This window comes from Physella acuta, unplaced genomic scaffold, assembly GCF_028476545.2.
Source record: "Physella acuta isolate Inbredline_101_S28 unplaced genomic scaffold, ASM2847654v3 ptg000012l, whole genome shotgun sequence".
Classification (NCBI taxonomy): domain Eukaryota; kingdom Metazoa; phylum Mollusca; class Gastropoda; family Physidae; genus Physella; species Physella acuta.
The window spans coordinates 1,126,594-1,148,958 of record NW_026731532.1 but is presented as its reverse complement, the minus strand read 5'-3'; the positions used below and the strand labels follow the sequence as shown (position 1 = coordinate 1,148,958).

At 39.5% G+C, this 22,365-nt stretch overlaps 1 protein-coding gene and 1 pseudogene across 1 annotated transcript; both read right to left on the bottom strand.

Moving 5' to 3' along the window:
• Positions 1-449: 449 nt before the first annotated feature.
• Positions 450-19,162, bottom strand: LOC131934755 (uncharacterized; the record flags this gene model as incomplete). Its single annotated transcript, XM_059290874.1, is given in 13 exon segments — positions 450-567; positions 1,599-1,752; positions 2,040-2,143; positions 2,322-2,472; positions 7,644-7,816; positions 8,345-8,537; positions 14,563-14,672; positions 15,095-15,248; positions 15,342-15,445; positions 16,065-16,215; positions 17,133-17,305; positions 17,997-18,186; positions 19,040-19,162. Coding segments are annotated over 13 exon segments (1,802 nt in total), but the record flags the coding sequence as incomplete, so codon positions are not given.
• A 1,705-nt stretch (positions 19,163-20,867) lies between these two features.
• Positions 20,868-21,304, bottom strand: LOC131935387 (large ribosomal subunit protein eL28-like; annotated as a pseudogene).
• Positions 21,305-22,365: the final 1,061 nt, after the last annotated feature.

Sequence of the window (22,365 nt, the reverse complement as noted above, 5' to 3'; positions counted from 1 at the left end):
CCGTTTTTTTTTATTTTACAACCCGTTATTTTATTCTACAAACGTTAATTTTTTTTACAACCCGTTATTTTATTCTACAAACCGTTTTTTTTATTTTACAACCCGTTTTTTTATTCTACAAACGTTAATTTTTTTTTACAACCCGTTATTTTATTCTACAACCCGTTATTTTATTCTACAAAGCGTTATTTTCATTCTAACAATGTTAATTTTATTTTACAAACCGTTATGTTATTCTACAAACCGTTATTTTACTTTACAAACCGTTATTTTATTCTACAATTCGTTATTTTATCCTACAAATGGTAATTTTTATCCTACAAATTTTATTCTGCAAACCGTAAAATTATTTACAAATTATTCACACAAGCTAAAATATTTGTTTAATAAAGGAACAATCTTGTTTTATACTGTGTAAACCAATATTTATTTAAATGAACACATAAAACATAATCACAACACATATATTTTGATCCGCAAAACGTGTCCCGTCCAATTTTTTCATCTCTTCATCAATAGCCTCACTTTGGGCCACTGTCAGCCAGTTTTTCCAGTCGCCTACTTGGCCTACGAAAAATTAAATGTTAAAAAGTCTAATTAGTTATGTGACACATATAGGCTTGATTTATGTAAACCAAAGGAGGCGAAGACAGTTCGTTCACGTGATACAGTTGTTCTCCGACGTCATTATTTATTATTTCTATAATTTAAAAAAAAAAGTATAATGCAATACTGTAAATTCCGTGTAAGTTTTTAAATTCGCTTATGAGGTAAGGAAGTGTGTGAGGAGCTTTTGAGGTGTGTGAGGAGGTGTGTAAGTTGATGCAGGGGCGTAGCGAGGGGGGGGGGGGGGGGCGGGGGGTGCGGACCGCACCGGGTGACACCATTTAGGGGGGTGACACCAAGGCAAAAAATAGCAAAATATATAGAGAAAAACTCGACGGGGGGGGTGCAAATCGAAAACTCGAGGGGGGAGTGCAAATCGAAAGTTTGAGGGGGGGGGGTGCAAATCGAAAATTTGAAAGTTTGTCCCTGGGAAGGGTCTCTATACCTCTGGGGGGGGGTGACACCATTAAGTGCCGCACCGGGTGACACCCGACCTCGCTACGCTACGCCACTGAGTTGATGTGTGGGGTGGGGTGTGAGGAGGTGTGTGGGGGTGTGTGTGTGGAGGTGTGTGAGATGTGTTTGGAGGTGTGTGAGGACGTGTGTGAGAGGAGGTGTGTGGGGGTGTGTGTGGAGGTGTGTGGTGTGATGTTTGGGGTGGTGGAAAACAAAATGACAATCACTCACAACCTCGGAGGCGTTGTTACTTGCAGTGTTTCTTTCAGGCATCTCTTCGGGGAGGGCACGTCTACCACTTCCCCTCACCCTTCACACACGAACGAAATTGAATTTATTTGGAAATGTGTACTTTTACCTGTGTGCGTCCCCCCTCCCCACCCTTGAAAATTTTTGTCCCCCCCCCCCCCCCACCCCCCCCCGAAAGTTTGGTGCCCCCTCGTCCTAACCCGTCCACCCTGAAACTGTCAAGTGCCCCCCCCCCCCTCCACTACGTCTCGATGAAAAAAAATAATTCTAAAACACTAGTTACTTGCCTTTCCTTAACAGTTTGCCTGAGATGGGGTTTCTGGTCTCATAGATTTTCTTCATAGAGTCAAAGCCCGCAGCTTTGGCGATTTCCTCAACAAGGTCGTCGTCGAGAGATAACTCTAAAAACGCAGCCATCCTTCTTATCTCCCTTGGTAAGTCCTGCATTGTAAAAAATAATTTTATATTAATTCATTTATTTCTTTTATTTCTTTTATTTCTTATAAATAAGATATAAAAACATTTTATTCTATCATGCAATTTTATAATTAAAAAGGATATACACTACGCCTCTGGTTAAAATCAGGTCCAGAATTAAAACTAGATTTGCGGGTATCTTATTAGTTCCGTGGATCAGCGGTGAACTCAGCAAGTAGTCTACGCCAGAGAACCACCTACGATACAGAATCAATGATTGAATCTACGATTTTGGATTTAGCTTGACGTACCTCTTTCATGTCTTCGTAGCGAACGACCAGAATGGGCGGATTAGGATTATCTGTGAGGTCTTGATCCCATTCTAGGTAATAGTCAAAGTAAGATCCATATTCCACTGTGGATAAACATGGATTTTAAGAAAATGATTGTGTTACCCACACCTGTAATCAAATAGTCACCTGGTCTGCTCAGGTAAAAAATGATTGTGTTACCCACACCTGTAATCAAACTGTCACCTGGTCTGCTCAGGTAAAAAATGATTGTGTTACCCACACCTGTAGTCAAACCATTACCTGTACCGTCCAGGTACATCTGGAACCAGCTCTTGAAAGTGCCGTTGTAGCCGTGCGACATCTGGGTGGTCAGCTCGTGATGGTAGAAGGACACGGCCGTGTCTTTGGGGTTCCGGACTGTCAGGATCGATTTGATTTTCTTCTCGGCTACCTGTCAAATAGAACACACACCTGTCAAATAGATCACAAACCTGTCAAATAGAACACACACCTGTCAAATAGAATCACACACATGTCAAATAGAACACACACACACCTGTCAAAAACAACACACACACACACACACACACGCACACCTGTCATGGAAAATGTGTTGGCATAGTTTATCTCTTTCGTGTTGGATGAAGTAATGTTATTTTAAATATAAAATTCATACTAAGCCTTTGTTTTAATGATATTTACATACATGATGGGCTTTTAAATTAATTATATATATATATATATATATATATATATATATATATATATATATATATATATATATATATATATATATATATATATATATAGATATATATATATATATATATATATATATATATATATATATATATATATATATATTGTTACGATCCCATGAGGGGGATCTTACCTTTTTTGGACATGGTTGAACGTGGGTTAATCAGGGTGTCACCTAGAGATTTATGGATGGGGAGAACTCTCGACGTGAACCCCCTTTCTCGTGGTCGGGCTAGCCCGTAATGAGAGATGCCACGGACTGGTGCAGGTCGTGAAAGAGACCAAGGGTGGGATGTTATTGTTGATGCTAGCGGGTTACACCACCCCCCCCCCCTTCTCACCTGAATCGCCTGGCCTGGTAATAGGTATGTAAATGTAGGGAAAAGCCGTACGAGAGGTTAAGTCAGGACATAGACCCCTGCACCTCGACTGGACTATTTTAGGAGGGGTAGACGGCAGACTGCGAGGTGTTACGACTGTGGGGGCGTATATAGTAGGGTAGGGTTGACAACAGACGTGACCCAGATTGAACAGGTCTAGATGAAGACAATCAACGAGGCACGTGTTAGAATTAGGTTACATTTACGGACGACGGCATCAATGAGGGTAGTATATTAGCAGGGTCTGACAATTTAATCAGGTACCCCAGACCTGTTGGCGACATTTAATTAGGTTAGGCTTGAGTGGGAAGTGTTGGTGCATAATTAGCCCCGCACCTGGACATTTGTGAGTCCGTTATTTAAGGAGGGGGGACACACTCAGGGGACACTAGAGTCAGAGCTCACGAGTCACACACGGACGGACTCGGATAGCTAGGTCTAGAGGAGACAGACATGGGGCGTCTCTGTGAGCTAGGGGACAGCCAAGAGATGCCTGTACTGTAGTAGACCTAGGCTAGTTAGACAGTTAGGGATAAGTAGGGTAGTCGTGCTAAGAACTTTAGTTGTTTGTAGCTATTTGTGTATATTTCTGATGGTTGTACTTCGGTGGCGGGTTAACTTTAAGTGTTGTAATTTGTGGAAATAAATATAGATTACTGAAGTTGGCTTTTATTTATTTTTATTTTTCTTCTTGTTTACGATTCCCTGACTAGTTCGAAAGGATTAGAGAAGGGAGTCGTAACAGAATTGGCGGCTTGCGTCCGGGATAGGACAGACAACGAGTTGAATAGTTTCTTTTGATGCCATTTTCAGTTGGGGGCTCACGAGCTTGTGTTTGAGTTTTAGGTTTTATGAGTAGTGAGAGTAAAGTTGTTCACGGAATCAGGAGAGTTTTCCAAACATTGAGTAAGTAGCGAGCTTATCACCTTTGTGTTGACACTAATTTATTCATTAGAGGTTGTTCTTTTTTTTTTTTTTTTGATTCAGTATAGCTGGAGGGATTAATGCCCAGTATACTCGAATATTTTTGTGTGATCCAGTGGAACTGGAGTGTTCGGGTTTATTCAGTACAGCTGGAGGGTCATTCCCAGGTACGTGAATAAATTCGTAATTTTTGTTTGGTTTGCTCAGTATAGCTGGAGGGTCAATTCCCAGTATACGTGAGTAAATCGTTTGTGATCCAGTGTAGCTGGATATCTTAGTTTGGTTGGCCCAGTATAGCTGGTGTCTACCTGTTTTAAGTGTCAAAGGTGATAGCCGTACTTGTAATGTTTAAGTTAAAGTTTTTGTGTGAGCCACATTTTCTTAGTTAACCGCCACCATTTAGCTGAATAAGTTCCGTAAGTGTGAATCATGGACGTAATGAGTTTTATTGAGTGTCCAACTCTAGAAGTTTTAGACAAGTTTTGTCGCTTAGAGTTGTTGCGTCTAGTTGAGCAACTAGGACTAGAGGTTGATGTCTCGGATAGAGATAGAGTTCTACAAGATCATATTGTTGTTGAGTTGGTAAATACAGGTAGATTAGAGGAGGAGTGTCTAGACTCTATAGAATACTACGAGATAGGACGTATTAGAGTAGAAGAAATTGAGAGAAAGTATCAAGTTAAGTTGTTAGAGATTGCAAGAGAACAAGAGGAGAAGTTATTAGAGATCAGGAGGGATATATTTATGTCAGAATCTTGTAAGGAAAATGATATTCAAAGTTTAGAGAAACTGAGAATACATGAGGTTAAACTATTAGAGATCAGGAGGGAACGGGATTTACTTAGGCTAGAGGAGGAGGCGCAGCTTAGTGGGTTGTTTGACTTTCCAGAATCTGTCTCTGTTTTCTCTCAGGCTAGTGTAGTAGTTTCCGAGGATCGGTATGGAAATGAAGATAGTTTGTTGTCTGTTAGAGTTGGTAGTGAGTTTTGTCAGTCTCAGACTAAGGCTGCCACTAGCTTTGGCTCAGTCCCTGAAGTCGACTCTAACCTAGCAGAACCAGCACAAACGTCAAAACGTACTGATAGCTTACGAGTTGAGAGTTGTGTGCCGACAAGTACTGAAGGCATTCAGCAAGTTATTGGTTTAGATAAAATCACGGCGACCACTCTGATGTTGACCAGTCATGAAAAGGGGCTGTCCATGTCAGAAACAGTGGATACAACCACCGTTGAAATCACGGTAACCACCGAGAGAGTGAATACCCATGAGAACAGGCTGTCCTCGTCTGAACCTGAACCAGTAACTGTATCTGATCAAGACCTTACTACTTGTCATCTTGAAGGTGTCATGACCTTAACTGGAGGTCATGTGAATGGTGACCTACATCTTCAGTTAGATGAGTCAACAAATCTTCTGCCAGCATCGGTAACGGACGCAATCGTTACCCATTGTCTTGGAGGTGAGCCTAACACGGGCTGTCCTCCCATTATCACAACAGTGTTTAATTTCTCCCCGACCAAGTACAGCAACCTGGAGGCCATGACCTCACCTGGAGGTCACGTGGATGGTGTTTTACATCCAGAGATCGAGGAGACAATGAATCTTTTGTCAGCGTCGGCGCTGATTTATTGTTCTTTGACCGACCCGGGGAAGACCGGTAACTGGACCTCAGCGGTTCACACTTCTATCGTCGACCGAGGGTGCGTACATGCGAGCGCATACCACCTCACTTTCACGGAGACGGGGCGTGTAATCGATCCCTCTTTGTGTGACTCGGTGTTAAGGATTAACATCCAGTCAAAACATGGCATTAGTGCAAGCAGTACTGTGAAACCACGCCTTATGGGCGAGTTGTTGTTGTTGTGGACGGACAATAACTCCGTCACTAAAATTGTGCTGCGCCGTTATAAAGTTCGGCTTAAGTTTTATGTTTACGGACTCATGATGACCCGCAAGACGGAAACATAATGACAATGTGTACCTTTGAGTTTCAAGCCTGTTATAGAACTGTTTCCTATATTGACTGTTTCATGTTTTCCCAAGATGCGAGTGTTCTAATCAAAATGAACTGTTTTCAGGCTTGCAGAGTATACCCTTTTACAGATGTCTTTTGTTTAAAAAAAATGGGTTTATGATTAATGGTATGAGGATATATCTGTAACAGGTTTTTTTGTGTGTTTAATGCTTTGACACAATTTGTTGACTGTTGACGAAAATATAATATAACGAAGACTGTTGGTTTCATCTTGAAGATTATTTACGACAGTGACATATTTGTGGCTTATTTGATGTTTTCTTAACTTTAATGTCAATTTTTGCAGTCATCAATTTGGGATTCTTAGTCAAACGTGTTATTGTGACTAAACCATTGATGTTACTTATCTTCTTAATAATGATGATGTTGGATTGATTTTGCCCAGACTTGGTTTGTTCTGGGACTTTTGAAATATTGTGTGATGTGGTGTGGTGATCAATGTGTTGTTCAATTAATTCACCAAATGGCGAATTAATTTCTTGAAGGGTGGAGGTGTTACGATCCCATGAGGGGGATCTTACCTTTTTTGGACATGGTTGAACGTGGGTTAATCAGGGTGTCACCTAGAGATTTATGGATGGGGAGAACTCTCGACGTGAACCCCCTTTCTCTTGGTCGGGCTAGCCCGTAATGAGAGATGCCACGGACTGGTGCAGGTCGTGAAAGAGACCAAGGGTGGGATGTTATTGTTGATGCTAGCGGGTTACCCCCCCCCCCCTTCTCACCTGAATCGCCTGGCCTGGTAATAGGTATGTAAATGTAGGGAAAAAGCCGTACGAGAGGTTAAGTCAGGACATAGACCCCTGCACCTCGACTGGACTATTTTAGGAGGGGTAGACGGCAGACTGCGAGGTGTTACGACTGTGGGGGCGTATATAGCAGGGTAGGGTTGACAACAGACGTGACCCAGATTGAACAGGTCTAGATGGAGACAATCAACGAGGCACGTGTTAGAATTAGGTTACATTTACGGACGACGGCATCAATGAGGGTAGTATATTAGCAGGGTCTGACAATTTAATCAGGTACCCCAGACCTGTTGGCGACATTTAATTAGGTTAGGCTTGAGTGGGACGTGTTGGTGCATAATTAGCCCCGCACCTGGACATTTGTGAGTCCGTTATTTAAGGAGGGGGAACACACTCAGGGGACACTAGAGTCAGAGCTCACGAGTCACACACGGACGGACTCGGATAGCTAGGTCTAGAGGAGACAGACATGGGGCGTCTCTGTGAGCTAGGGGACAGCCAAGAGATGCCTGTACTGTAGTAGACCTAGGCTAGTTAGACAGTTAGGGATAAGTAGGGTAGTCGTGCTAAGAACTTTAGTTGTTTGTAGCTATTTGTGTATATTTCTGATGGTTGTACTTCGGTGGCGGGTTAACTTTAAGTGTTGTAATTTGTGGAAATAAATATAGATTACTAAAGTTGGCTTTTATTTATTTTTATTTTTCTTCTTGTTTACGATTCCCTGACTAGTTCGAAAGGATTAGAGAAGGGAGTCGTAACAATATATATAACTCACTTGTTCCGGTAAGTAGTTGCGCCAGAGGTGAGTGTTTAAGACCCTTGGACTAGGCAGACGTTCAATGTATTCGGGTGTTGCCATCTCCAGAAACCCCGCCCCTTTCCCTATTTTCGATATGACCGGGCTTTTGTTTACAATCATGCTCAGGACCTCCCATGTCCAGTGGCAACCTGTGATTTTAATAAAACCAAATTTATAAAAAAACGTTATTATAATCAGATAATTTTTAAAAATGTGCTTTCTTTGAATGAGATCTCTTAAATGCATGGCTTCTTTCAAACTTTTTTTTCTCCGTTTGGGAGGGGGAATCACTTATAACTCAAGGGGGAGCACCGAAATTGGCAGTACGCGGGATGGGGGGGGGGGGGGGGCTATACCCCCATCCCTTTGAAGTGATGCTCCATGGGGAAGGAAAAAAATTAAAAGCTTAAAGCTTATTCTGAGCGGTATTACTGAATTATACTCAGTTAAAGTTGAGAAAAGAAACTGCTACTTGGCTTTACGGACTAACTGAAATTGTTTCTACATTAACAGCGCGTGACAACGAAATAATTGTAAGTGGACGGTGATTGAAAAAAGCGGGGGTGGGGGGGGGGGTCGGACTAGGTCCATAAACTTCCGCGATGACAAGAGGTGTGACAACCGGACTCGCCCCCCCCCCCTCCATACACCCCACCGTCAACAGCCTCTCATCTCACCTGTTTTGGGGTACCCGAGCAACAGAACGTCATCGTCCCTGAGCTGGATGTCCTTGACCCTTGTGTAGTTGGTCTCGGGCAAGCAAGGCAGCAGCTTGTCGTCCACCGCACACAGCTTCAGCTCCACGCCGTCCGCGTCAAACACGCTCTTGTTGCTAGGGAACACAAAGGTGTCCACGTTCATCACGTCTTTCTGTTAGAGCGAGTTTCATTGGATGAGATTCGGACATGAATCACAGCGAGCGAATTTCATTGGCTGAGATTGAGACGATAATTTGAGCATGCGAATTTCATTGGATGAGATTCGGACGATAATTTGAGCATGCGAATTTCATTGGATGAGATTCGGACATGAACCCACTGCGTGCGAATTTCATTGGCTGATATTTAGCTTGAAAATTTTATTGGATGATATTTGGACGACGATTTGAGCGTGCAAACTGTTTTAGCTTATAATTGAACATGAATCACAGCGTTCAAATTTGAGATTTGATATGAAATCAAATAATGATGTTGAGAAACCTTGATTGTACTTAATAAGTAATTTTCAATCAATTACATTTTTATTATAATAAACTGTGCATATAAATTCACTAGGGTTGGAGGTAATTTATCATTTTATTTTATTTTGATATGCAGGGAAGGAGAGCCAAAGGGTAATATACAGTATTGATAAGTTTTTATTTTAATGAAATTATTGTGTGAACTCGAGACTTTCGCGTTAATGAGTGTACGCTCTACCATCAGACTAAGCCGACCCTTTTATTATAGGTACACGGTTTAAGTGCATACTGTTGCAAATCTGCAATACTCGCTACTGATTAGTTATTTTAACATTTAAGAACATATAAAGAACATAAGTCATTTCTTTTTATATAGTAATATACATACATATGCCTAGATTACATACATGTTAGCTTCTGGCGAGCAGTAGACAATCTGGTGCTTGCACACACCTTGAGACCACGGTACCCTTTAAGGGGTCAATAGTAGTGTGCAGCTTGTGTTTTGTGTGCACGTTGTTCTAAAAGTCTTATACAAGAATATATGTGTTTTACAAGATGACTACGCGGCTATTGAAACCTGCGCGGTCGCGCAAAAACGCAACTTCGAGGGAACATAACTTAAGAGACACCAACTAACAACTTAAAGCATGCACTTAAGGGTTAAAATGTTCATTACTTACCAGAATCTTTTGCAAATGTAACATTTCATCTTCGCTAAGTTGAGACATTTTAAAAAACACAAAGAGATCGACAGTAGTTTTAGAATGGTGCCAATCCTAGCTGTGACAGAAGTTTTGAGTTAGAGGCTGTCCTTGCAGTAACACAATGCTTCAGGTGACAGCAGCCACAAGATGTTCTAACTTCTTTCTCAGCTTTGTCTAAAATACATTAAACTGTGTAGAAGAAAGTGCTTACATGTGAAAATTGTGGTTAATTTATACTTTAATTTGAAGTGATTGCTCATTGGTATAATTTCTATACTGAGTTTCTTGGTTTAGTTTTCTTTTTTTTTATCACACATTGGTCACATTCTCTTTGAAATGCATACTTTTATTTTAATAACCATTTCTGTTATGCCTTTCACACAGTGTTTCTTCCAGACTTTTTTCTCCGGCGGGGGGGGGGGGGGGGCACTTGACATTTTCGGGGGGGGGGGGGGGGGCGGTAGACTTTCTTCGGGGGGGGGGCAGACACTGTTAAAAGTATATATTTTCTATATAAATTATATAGATTTCACTTCGTTCGGGGGGGGGGGGGGGCGGTAAAAAAATTTCGGGGGGGGGGGGCAAAGCCCCCCCCGAAGAGATGCCTGGAAGAAACTCTGTTTTCACAACACATATTTAATCACTATCTAAACTCTAAACCTATAAACGTCAACTATATCAATAAAAACAGAAGTTTACATTTTATGAAACAAGTCTCGAAATCTAAAAACCAGCAACTGAACAATACCTAAAAACTAGGAACAGAACAATTCTGAGAAAGACAACATACCTTAAACGCATGTGTGCTAAGTCTACAATTCTCGATCTCAATTCCTTATCGTCAGCCGTCAAAATCCAACTGACACAAAAGCAGACGAAAGTATTGTCGTTTCGTTACATTAAAAAAAATTGTTACAGATCTTCACCTTTGTAGAGCATCAAATATCGCGGTCAGATTTTCAGTAGGTGGTCTACTTTTTTTTTTTTTACTAATCTCCTTTCTAAAATAAAATGGAATGGAATTTGTAATTATAAAACATGACTCCTATTGAAATAAATATTAATTATAGTATGTAATTAAAGTAGTTTTTAAAAGGAGAAAAAAAATTAATTAATTTACTTCGAGAAATATGTTAAAAATGCCGCCAGAATCTAGGTCAGGAAAAGTTACAGGCTTGCATTTATTTTTAAGTCACGTAACGACCTCGCGAGAAGGAAGGCGTGCGTTAATGTGATTGGTAAACAAAGGTCATCTGATAAGGACTTCAGGAGCACGGTGCACTCGATAAAACAATTGACGACACACACACACACACACACACTGATGACAGGAAATTTCCATTAATAGTTTATAGACATAGGTATATATAAAAATGCTGCGTCAACACAAAATACAACAATCTTTGAGTATATCTTTGTATGAGCACGTCATTTCTTAAATTCACATACCATAGATATTATTACCTCCCCTCTCCCCAACAGCGATACAAAAGTTCAGCACTGTTTCTCTCTGCCACCCCCCCCCCCCTCCAGCCCCACCACCTCATCGCCTCCTTTTTAAATGGGACACGTTACGTGCGTTTTGTGTTTGCTGTAACAATATAACTCCTCCCCCCCCCCCCCGTGTTTTCTTTCATTGACTCTATACAGGCTGCACACGTACCCCTTGACCTAGAGGTTGTTTTGCTATGTCATTGTACACATACACACACACACACACACATATATATATATATATATATATATATATATATATATATATATATATATATATATATATATATATATATATATATATATATATATATATATATATATATATATATATATGACAACTACCCTTCCCCATTACAATTACTTCATTAGATTTGTTGGATTGTGTGTAGACACTGTATGTACTTCTCACGGTAATGTTAAGTGAAATGTTGTTTTGTTGCTGCTGTAGCTGTTGTTTTCTTGTTTTTGGAGGTGGTGGTGTTGTAAACAAGCGGGTCTTAGAACCGTTAAAGGTGAAGCTTCACCCCCCCCCCCCCCACACACACACACACACACACATACACTAACTATGGTGTGTTGACATTATTGATTGATGTTTATATCCGGTTTTCTTCTATGATACAAAAGTATGTTTGTACCATGATAAGTACCATTTCAAACCAGGGGCTTAATGGGATAGATGAAGTAGAGTTCACCTGGATCTTTGACCCGTGTTAACGTAGAACGTGACCGTACGTATGTATTAAGTTTACCGTATCACACCAATCCTTATCCGACACCGGTTGTTTACCAAACGCATTCATGCATGTAATATTTCTTTCAACGTCATGACTTGCGGTCTGGTACAATTTTAGTTTTTGTTGGCCCAGATTCCATTTACATATATATCTACATTCAATATTATCTGATCCATTCGACTTTTTCCTTTTAACTAAAATTAACAAATGTGATGATTTGTATTAAGTGTTTCTATTTAAAGTCATATTTTTGAAAACTCTGACCATATTACTTTGAAATCGAGACGGAAGATATTTGAAAAAAAAAAAACGATTCACGTGACCTCTGACGCAGCAAAAGGCCTCAGCAAAGGTTAAAAACTATAAAAAAAAAAGTTTCGTTTAACGATACTATTAGCCGGAATGTAAATAACCGAGTCGTAGGTTTCACAAGTTAGATGAACTCAGTGGCGTAGCGAGGAGGGACGGGGGGTGCGGACCGCATCGGGTGACATTATTTAGGGGGGTTGCACACCAAGGCAAAAAATAGCAATATATATATATAGAAAAATGATAATTCCACTTATTTAAGTGATTAATTCGAGTGTTAAAAAGTCTTTTAAGAGCAAATTTGACAAATCCCGACAAGGGTGGAGGGGGGGGGGGGGGGTGCAAATCGAAAGTTTGAGGTGGGGGGGGGGCGTGCAAATCGAAAGTTTGAGGGTGGGCGCAATTCGAAAATTGAAAGTTTGTCCCTAGGCGCCGGGAAGGGTCGCTACGCCTCTGGGGGAGGGGGGGGTGACACCATTAAGTGCCCCACCGGGTGACACCCGACCTCGCTACGCCACTGAATGAACTTATTGTGTTTGTGTTAAGTCATCCGTGTAACTATGTTTGTATTCGTTAGCCATATTCTGTACCTATATTTTAGTTTAGAATTACAAGTATAAAAAAGCAAAATGTTTAATTCTAATCGGATAAAAAACATGATTTAATTTTTAAATTAGAATAAAGTCAGTGTAAATTCTATATTTCGAATAATTATTGATGCAGAAATGTATGTATTTAATTTAAATTTAAATATGATAAAGAGACAACAATCATAGAATCGCAAGATCAAATACAATGAAAATAAAATAAAATAAAATAAAGGCAAATCATTTCCAATAAATTAGTAAATTAACTAACAATATAAGATCGAAACAAATTTTCTCTACACAAATTAATATCGTGTCACAAAGTAAAGACTGTTTTTCGCCAGCCGTTTCACTAATACGTCGCCGTTGCAGTTCATCTTGCGCCCTGGTTGGTGACCTTTACTGGAAGGCCATAAGCCCGATTATGCCGTGTTAGCATCAGATGTTTGATTTTGGTCTTAGTTGCCCCCCCCCCCCCCAACTCTGGACTTAGCGGTTTAGCAGCCATGAGCTATAGCTATTCGACTACAACGACGTCCACCACAATAAAGAAACCAGTCAAATGTAAAAAGATTTCTATCCCTTTAAAAGACTTGACTGTGGCTGATTCAAGTAACATTAATAAAACCTTTAGTCTAGACAATGGCGGCGTAATTGGCTAGAGGCTGACCCATCTATAACGGTTTGACGCACCTAGCAGATGCAATATAACCCCCCCCCCCACGCCCACTAATTGTTCTCTAATAATAAGCTAATGTTAAGTTAACTACCCTTTCCATCATTTTTAACGTGTTTTTCTATAAGAACCATGCTATGTGAAATTAAAATGCGACACTGCCATAAAGATATTAAAGCTTCTCTCTGCCCCCCCCCCCCATCACCCCTCCCCCCATACACATATAATTTATATAGAAAATATATACTTTTAACAGTGTCCCGCCCCCCCCCCCAAAGAAAGTAAGAAAGTTTACCGCCCCCCCCCCCCCCGAAAATTTCAAGTGCCACCCCCCCCCCCCCCCGGAGAAAAAAGTCTGGAAGAAACACTGAAAGAGATTGGGGTCAGATGACCTTTCCTCATGACCCCGGGTCAGGTGACCCACCAGTATTAAACTATTAGTTCATTAGAGTTTAGAACCAGAAGACCTTCCTCATTAGAAAAACTTAACTACTACACAATATTTTTATTTTATTTTAGGCTATATAAAAACTAAAAAGCCAGGAATTGAACATACAACCAGTGGCGTAGGCAGGACTTTTATGGGTGAAGGCAGGACTTTTTTGTTGTGTCTTTCTAGAAATTACATATAATATATATATATATATATATATATATATATATATATATATATATATATATATATATATATATATATATTTATATATAGGCTACATTGACACATGTAACGATTTTAAGAGCGGTTGTGCTATCTTCATTATGTACTGATAAGCCCAAAGAGAACCCTTGAAATATATCTAATATTGTTACACTTTGTCTTAAATACTGTTATACCAGAATTAGTATTGTAACAATCCATTTGTACTTGTTAAAATTTGTTAACTGTTTTCGTATATGTTGCATGTAAACTTATTCCATCGCTGTTGAATACATTCTTTTGAAATATCATTTAGGGCCTAAGATTAGAGAAATGCACAATTTACTTCAAAAATTTAGAGGCAGTATCAAAAATGTTATTGCGATTTCAATATATAATTAGTATACTTTTTTATGTACATTTTTAAAAATCGTACTGGAAAATTTATTTTTATACGGCATAAAATTGATTAAAATTAAAAAATTAAGTCGACATGTATTAGCATAATCAAGTAATATTAGAGTTAATAAAATTAGTACAAAAACAATTTTTTTAAACATTATTCTAGTGTATATCTTTGATTCGAAAAAAGCGTCCCATCCAACTTTTTCATCTTCTCGTCCACAGCCTCGCTTTGGGCCACAGTCAGCCAGTTTTTCCAATCGCCTACTTGCCCTGTAGTAGACACAGACATAAACAATCATCAACCACCCCATTACTACACTAAACATGTTCGTCAACACTTGCACTGGCACTGGTCCATAGGATCAATCGCGTTAATAACTTTTACATCACTCATTGTCGCTACCCTTTTACTTATCATAAACCTAACTATCGTTAACCATATTAGCCATGCCGGTAAAATATGAACACAATATCATTGTTTTAATTATTGCACTTTGTTAAAACACCAATTCGTATCAATGCTATTTCTGCAATTGCAGTTTAATAATCCTAACCTTAACCTAATCCTTTCCATTAATTTATAAATTGTAAATCTGACCGCAAAAGCTATATTCATACAAATATTCTCAATCAGTAACTTCGAAGAAATATATCTAACCATTCGTTTGAAATAACGCAGTAACCATGGTTACCTTTCCGCAGTAGAATTTCCGATACCGACTTCGATTCCAGATATTTTTTCTTCATAGCCGTAAACCCTGAAGACGTGGCTATATCCTCCACAAGCTGGTCATCAAGGTCAAGGTCGAGGAACGTCGCCATTTTCTTTATGACTTTGGGTAGATCCTACACAATGATTGGTGACAAAGTTCATTTTCGGTGTAACAATGTAAGTGTATATCAAGTTCAATAAATTACAAGGCACAGGGTGATTCCTACCTCCTTCATATCCTCGTATGATACAACCAGTATGGGTTGGTCTGGGTTGGATTTGATCACGTGATCCCATGACAGGTAATAGTCGAAGTAGGATCCGTAGTCGACTGTGGATTGATTGGGATTTATTCGGTAGTAAGTGAATAAATAGAACAAATATACAGTCATATATATATGGATATATACATAATTCTAGTTGTAGATCAGTGTGTATTAATATGATCATAGAAAGGCAGTTATAAATAAAAATATGCGCCTTGGCCGTCCAAGTAGAGAACCAATCATGTAACTTACACTGGCCGTCCATGTAGAGAGGTAACCAGTCCTGGAACTTGCCTTGGCCGTCAATGAACCAGTCCTGGAACTTACCTTGGCCGTCCATATAGAAAGAGAAACAGTTTTGGAACTTACCTTGGCCGTCTATGAACCAGTCCAGGAACTTACCTTGGCCGTCCATGAACCTGTCCTGAAACTTATCTTGGCCGTCCATGTAGAGAGGGGAACCAGTATTGGAACTTACCTTGGCCGTCTATGAAGACAGGGAACCAATCCAGAAACTTACCTTGGCCGCCCATGAACCAGTCCAGTCCTGGAACTTACCTTGGCCGTCCATGTAGAGAGGGAACCAGTCCTGGAACTTACCTTGGCCGTCCATGTAGAGAGGGAACCAGTCCTGGAACTTACCTTGGCCGTCCATGTAGAGAGGGAACCAGTCCTGGAACTTACCTTGGCCGTCCATGTAGAGAGGGAACCAGTCCTGGAACTTGCCGTTGTAGTGGTAGATGATTGGTATGGAGACGTGATGGTGGTAGAAGGACACAGCCGTGTCTTTAGGGTTCCTGTAGGTCAGGATGATCTTTGTTTTCTTTTCTGACAACTGTGATTGGTTAAGATTGTTTTAAAATGTGTCCGAATTTGTATAGAAATGATTTTACAGCATAACATAAAAAATTATTTGTTGAATATTTGGATACTAAATTGCTGAATCTTTTTGTCAATTATCATCATTAATATAGTTATAGTAAACTACGGTATTTCTATATTGAAAGGATGGTATAAGTGTACTAAAACGTATGCTACAACATAATTTCGTACCAGATTAATATCACAGAGGAAGTATAAAATACAAAGAAGAAAGAGGACAATATTCCTTCAGATGCCAATAACACATAAATAGATGAGCTCTACCTCCTCTGCCCAACGGACAGCGAGGTTCGACAGCTTAACTTTTCCTAGACATTAGTTAAGAGAGATTAATTTGTGTTTGATTTGGCTACATGTTATACTAACTTAAAACTTCATTCTATTTATTGGACCACCTGATGTAGCAATACTATGCAACAACATTTTACTTGTTATATTTTGTAGTTAACCACGATGTTTTAAATCTCTGTATTTAATGAGAAACTAAGTCCCACACATCTTACCTGTTTGGGCAGGTAGTCCCACACATCTTACCTGTCTGGGCAGGTAGTCCCACACATCTTACCTGTCTGGGCAGGTAGTCCCACACATCTTACCAGTCTGGGCAGGTAGTCCCACACATCTTACCTGTCTGGGCAGGTAGTCCCACACATCTTACCAGTCTGGGCAGGTAGTCCCACACATCTTACCTGTCTGGGCAGGTAGTCCCACACATCTTACCTGTCTGGGCAGGTAGTCCCACACATCTTACCTGTCTGGGCAGGTAGTCCCACACATCTTACCAGTCTGGGCAGGTAGTCCCACACATCTGTCTGGGCAGGTAGTCCCACACATCTTACCTGTCTGGGCAGGTAGTCCCACACATCTTACCTGTCTGGGCAGGTAGCCCCACCACAGGTGTGAGTTCAACACCCTGGGGCTGGGCGTGTTCTCTAGAAGACTCAGGGGTACCTCCTCCAGAAACGACAACACTTTTCCAAACTTGGAGGTCTCCGCTCTTTTGTTGACCATCATGTTAAGGACCTCCCAGGTCCAGTGACATCCTTAAAGGTGAGACATGACATGTGTCATTAAGATGTCACCAGGATGTTACCCAAACTCCTCCACCCACAATCCCCAAGCAGTATGTTATAACGTAGCGCTCGTCAATACTTTACCAACAGTCACATTCCACATATTCTATACTCTACAGACTTAAAGAAAAGTTGAATTACCGCACTAAAGTTTACTATCTATGTTTATCAATTCATTACCCAGTCCCCAGACACCAGCAAAAAGAAAGATTTGGTTTGACGATCTATAACATAGAGCTGGGTAACCAAGGCAACACTTACTACGAGGTGATGACACGGACATGTTACCGAAAGTTATTTTTTTATCAGTAGCACCATCACCACCGTTACTACCATCACTATCACCACCGTCACTACCATTACCATCACCACAATTACAGTCACCACTATCACTACCATCACCACGACTATCAAACCACCACCTCATCATCACAACATCAACATCTTCATCACCATCAAATCATCACCACATCACCACCATCAACACAATATCAGCACCATCATCACCAACATCACCATCACAATCACCACTAGCTCTTCCCCATCCTCTCCCCAAGTCCTAGACCCTGACCCACATAGAACCTCATCACAAAATGTCAAAACCCTCCTTATATCACGTCATCTAAGAATACTCCCCACCCGAACCTCAAAGAATAACAACCTGTCTTGGGATAACCAATCAACATGACGTCATCCTGACGTAGAGTGACATCCCTGACCTTCCTGTAACTGTTCCCACCAAACGGGACGACGAGCTTGTCGTCTAGTGAAAAGAGCTTCAGTTCACAGCCCGCCGCGTCATACACAGACTGGTTGCTAGGGAAACCGTACGTTTTTCTGCTTAACACTTCCTGTTGGGCACACAAAAAATATCTACATCTACATCTACATCTACATCTACATCTGCATCTGCATCTGCATCTGCATCTGCATCTGCATCTGCATCTGCATCTGCATCTGCATCTGCATCTGCATCTGCATCTGCATCTGCATCTGCATCTGCATCTACATCTACATCTACATCTACATCTACATCTACATCTACATCTACATCTACATCTACATCTACATCTACATCTACATCTACATCTACATCTACATCTACATCTACATCTACATCTACATCTACATCTACATCTACATCTACATCTACATCTACATGTGCATCTGCGTCTGCGTCTGCGTCTGCGTCTGCGTCTACGTCTACATCTACATCCACAGCTACATCAACAGCTACATCTATACCTACACCTACATCTACATCTACATCCACAGCTACATCAACAGCTGCATCTATACCTACACCTACATCTACAGCTATATCTACAGTTACAGCTACAGCTACATCCAAATCCAAATCCAAATCCAAATCCAAATCCAAATCCACATCAACATCAACATCAACATCAACATCAACATCCACATCCAAATTCACATTCATATCCACATGCACATCTCATCAGCTTCTGCAACTGCATCGACATCTGCATCTATGCACCTGCATATACATTTAATTTTACATCTGCATCTACATCTTCATCTGCATTTGCATTAGCATCTGTATCTTATCTATATGAAGTTTGTCGAGCTAATTATTGTCTGCATGACAAACAAGTAACCACCGTCAAATTCTTTTAAAAGCTTTAAAATTTAACAAACGAGAAACATTACATATAATTGGCTGGGGTATCTTACAATACTTACATTGACCATATAATTGTCCTCACTCATGTTGACTTTGTAAGACTATAAAGGCTCAGCACACCTGTTACGTCAAACTATCAACTTTGTTCATCTGATTGGAAAATTGTTCCACGAAAATCTGTTACAAAACATTCGATTTTCAATCTACAAAGTCTAACCTAAATTAATGAGAAAAATATTTAAGAACAATGGAAATTCTAAGTGACAGCAATAATTAATAAGTTCACTTACTATACATGCGAACAATACAATTAATTAAATTAATATATTTATTAATACAATAGTAATTATATTAATATAGCAAATATGAATACAATTCAATTAACCAAAGCTAAAACAATATTTGACTGATGGTTAACTATAGTCCCAACACACTAGCACAAATTTAACGATGTTTTAGTTTTTTTATTCAATGTTTCTATAGCTCTGGCTGTCCGACTTTGTGAACCAACAAATGGTTTAAAAAAATAACTATATATAGATGTTGTTATCAAATTGGACCTGGAATTCGGTACGAAAAGTTTGCCAGACTGGTTGAGAGCCTTGACCTTTGTGACGAATGTAGGCCTCGGTGCGAGGGAAGCTTAAAGGGGTGGGGGTTGAGTGGGTATTAGGTTATTACTGTAGGTGCTACCAGATAAACTTTCGGTACGATGTTTGGAACAAGTTAAAAAATAAATAAATAAAGCAAACAGAAATGAGAACTCACTATAAAACAGTAAACACAGGTAAAGTTTACGAAGATGGGACAATTGAAGTAGAGTTCCCCTGTTTCTGTGACCTCGGCATATGATTAAACATAAGTTTTATAATTTTATCAAACGAGGTAGGTTCGTCCAAGCACCTCAAATCTCCTCTTTCCATTGTCTCTGTCAGACATCTCTTTGGGGGGGGGGGGGGTTTGCGGCACCCAACGTAATAAAATTTATATAGAAAATTTAGTTCGCTACCTCCCCTCCCCCCTCCCCTCGGAGAAAAAAGTCTGAAAGAAACACTGTCGCTCTGTTGCTTTATCTCCCCTCGATCCTCACTAGAAAAGCATTCGCATAAAACCATCTCAGTTTAAAATATATTGGAAACTTTTAACTCCCCACTGACAGAATCAACCATAACTAGACCTAGGGCGGGGGGGGGGGGGGGGTAGGGATAGGGAGGGGCTGGCGGCTGTGGTAAGAATAAAGGTGAATATGCATCGCCGTTATGAATAAAAAAACGCAGCAAAATCCAAATGATACCAATCTTTTGGGAGACGTTATACAATGTTCTACGCCAGGGGTCGGCAACCTGCGGCTAGCGAGCCGCATGCGGCTCTTTTGATATCAAGATGCGGCTCTCCAGTTCCTTGAACAAATACTAATAATCTTAATAAAAAAAAAGTATTTGAAATAAAAAAAATGTTAGTGGCTCTTTAAAACCAGGGAAATTTTGAAAATTGTAACTTTCGGCTCTTCCGCTTCAAAAGGTTGCCGACCCCTGTTCTACGCAGAACATGCAGCTGGCTACTCTTAGTATATAGATCAACAAGAATCTTTGGATAAAATAAATCATGCATGGTTAATGAAAATAATACAACCTAGGGCCCTACATGGATTTAAATCATCTACACACATGCAAACATCCACATTCTAATAATTAACACATTCAAAACTTGTTTTTTTATTATTATTATTTTGAATTTAATCCATTGTTACTTCATTTTTAGCACCTTGTTTTTAAATAAACAAGTTAATATAAAATAGTGTGAGCGTTAATCTGTACCAAATTTCAAGAAAAATGAGATGTATATTTGGTTTTTTTTTTTTTTTTAATTTTTTTTTTTTTTTTTTTTTAGGGTTTAGATATTTAATTTCACATAGAGTTACACTTTTTTGCGGTACGAGCCCTGCTTTTAATTACAACAGGCTTCTGACTTTTCAGAATAGCAAAGGTTCTCCTAACAGCTGGGTTAATCAAATCCTTTCTATAGTTGTTGGCTCGCAAGATGGCACGAATGGATGCGATTGTACGTCTGGGGCCCTTTTTAGCTCAACTCTAGTAAGACTTTTGCTGGGCTTGTTCTGGTCTTTATTTCTGCGAGTAACCAACACAACACCTTTGCCATCTTTAGTGGGTTCAACCCCAACTGTCTTGCGATGAATCAGACCATTGTAACGGAAAGAGTTGCGGCTAAGACTCATATTCTGTCTACTCTTCAACAAAGTAGAAGAGTTGTTCCTAAGGATCAACCAAGCAACATCAGCAGAGGCCATTTTTTTCCTTTCTTGCTGGACATGTATATTTTTTTTTTTTTTTTTTTTTTTAAGGAGTATCAAATTTTTATTTACATGCTAAATATGGATATTTTAACTAAGCACTGAGCCCCTTTTAACAAGAATGTTGAGTAGTATTTATCTGAACATTGACAAAACATTAAGAAACCAGAAGCTAGATCTCAACAGCAAGTCAAAGGTTACAAATGTGGGGCAAAACAATCCATATAAAAGTTACAACTGGGACATGTAAATCAACTATAAATACCCAATCCTATACATCATATAAAGAATCACTAGCTAGAAAATTCTAAGGCACATATATCTAACACTAAAGTGCTGAAATAAGAACATACTACCAAACTCCTGTGTGATCTTTGTGAAATTACCCATAGTGTAAAAAATTGTTGGTTAAAAAAAATGTCACAAAGATGGATTCTCATATGGATATTATACACCTTCAAAGGAATAGCTTTGTGCATAGAATTTGAATTTAAATAATACATAACATGCTAACACACTTACTGTTGAACAATTACCTACAACAATTTCACTTTACATTAACATCAGCATTTAATAATTGTGCTTTAATAACTAAGCTAAAAATTAAATTGTTTGAATGTGAATCATAACATTGAGCAAACTGCACAAGCCATCTGATTAACCAATAATGTGGAGATACAAAATAAACCATTTCTTTTAAACAGAATATGAAAATTAAGGAACAAAGTAAAAATTAAGAAAAAAAAATGGAATTTAAGAAAGGTATGTTGAAAACTGAAATCTAAAAAAACTAAAATCTTTCTGTTTGTAAAACATACTCATACTAGTTTCATGAACAATTCACTAGTAGGTTTGTTCTGTTCTATAATGTCTAAAGAAATGATGATCATCACAACATTTTGTACTATTACAAATGTGGCAGGAAACTGAATGATTATGAGCCACATTTATCTATATATATAATTCTCTTCTGGGAGCCGTTAGAAAACAAGCTGCAAGCGCGCCTTACAGTCCCCTCTCTTCCTCTCTATCGCTACCACCCCCACCCCCCACCCCCTCACATGATCTGGTGAG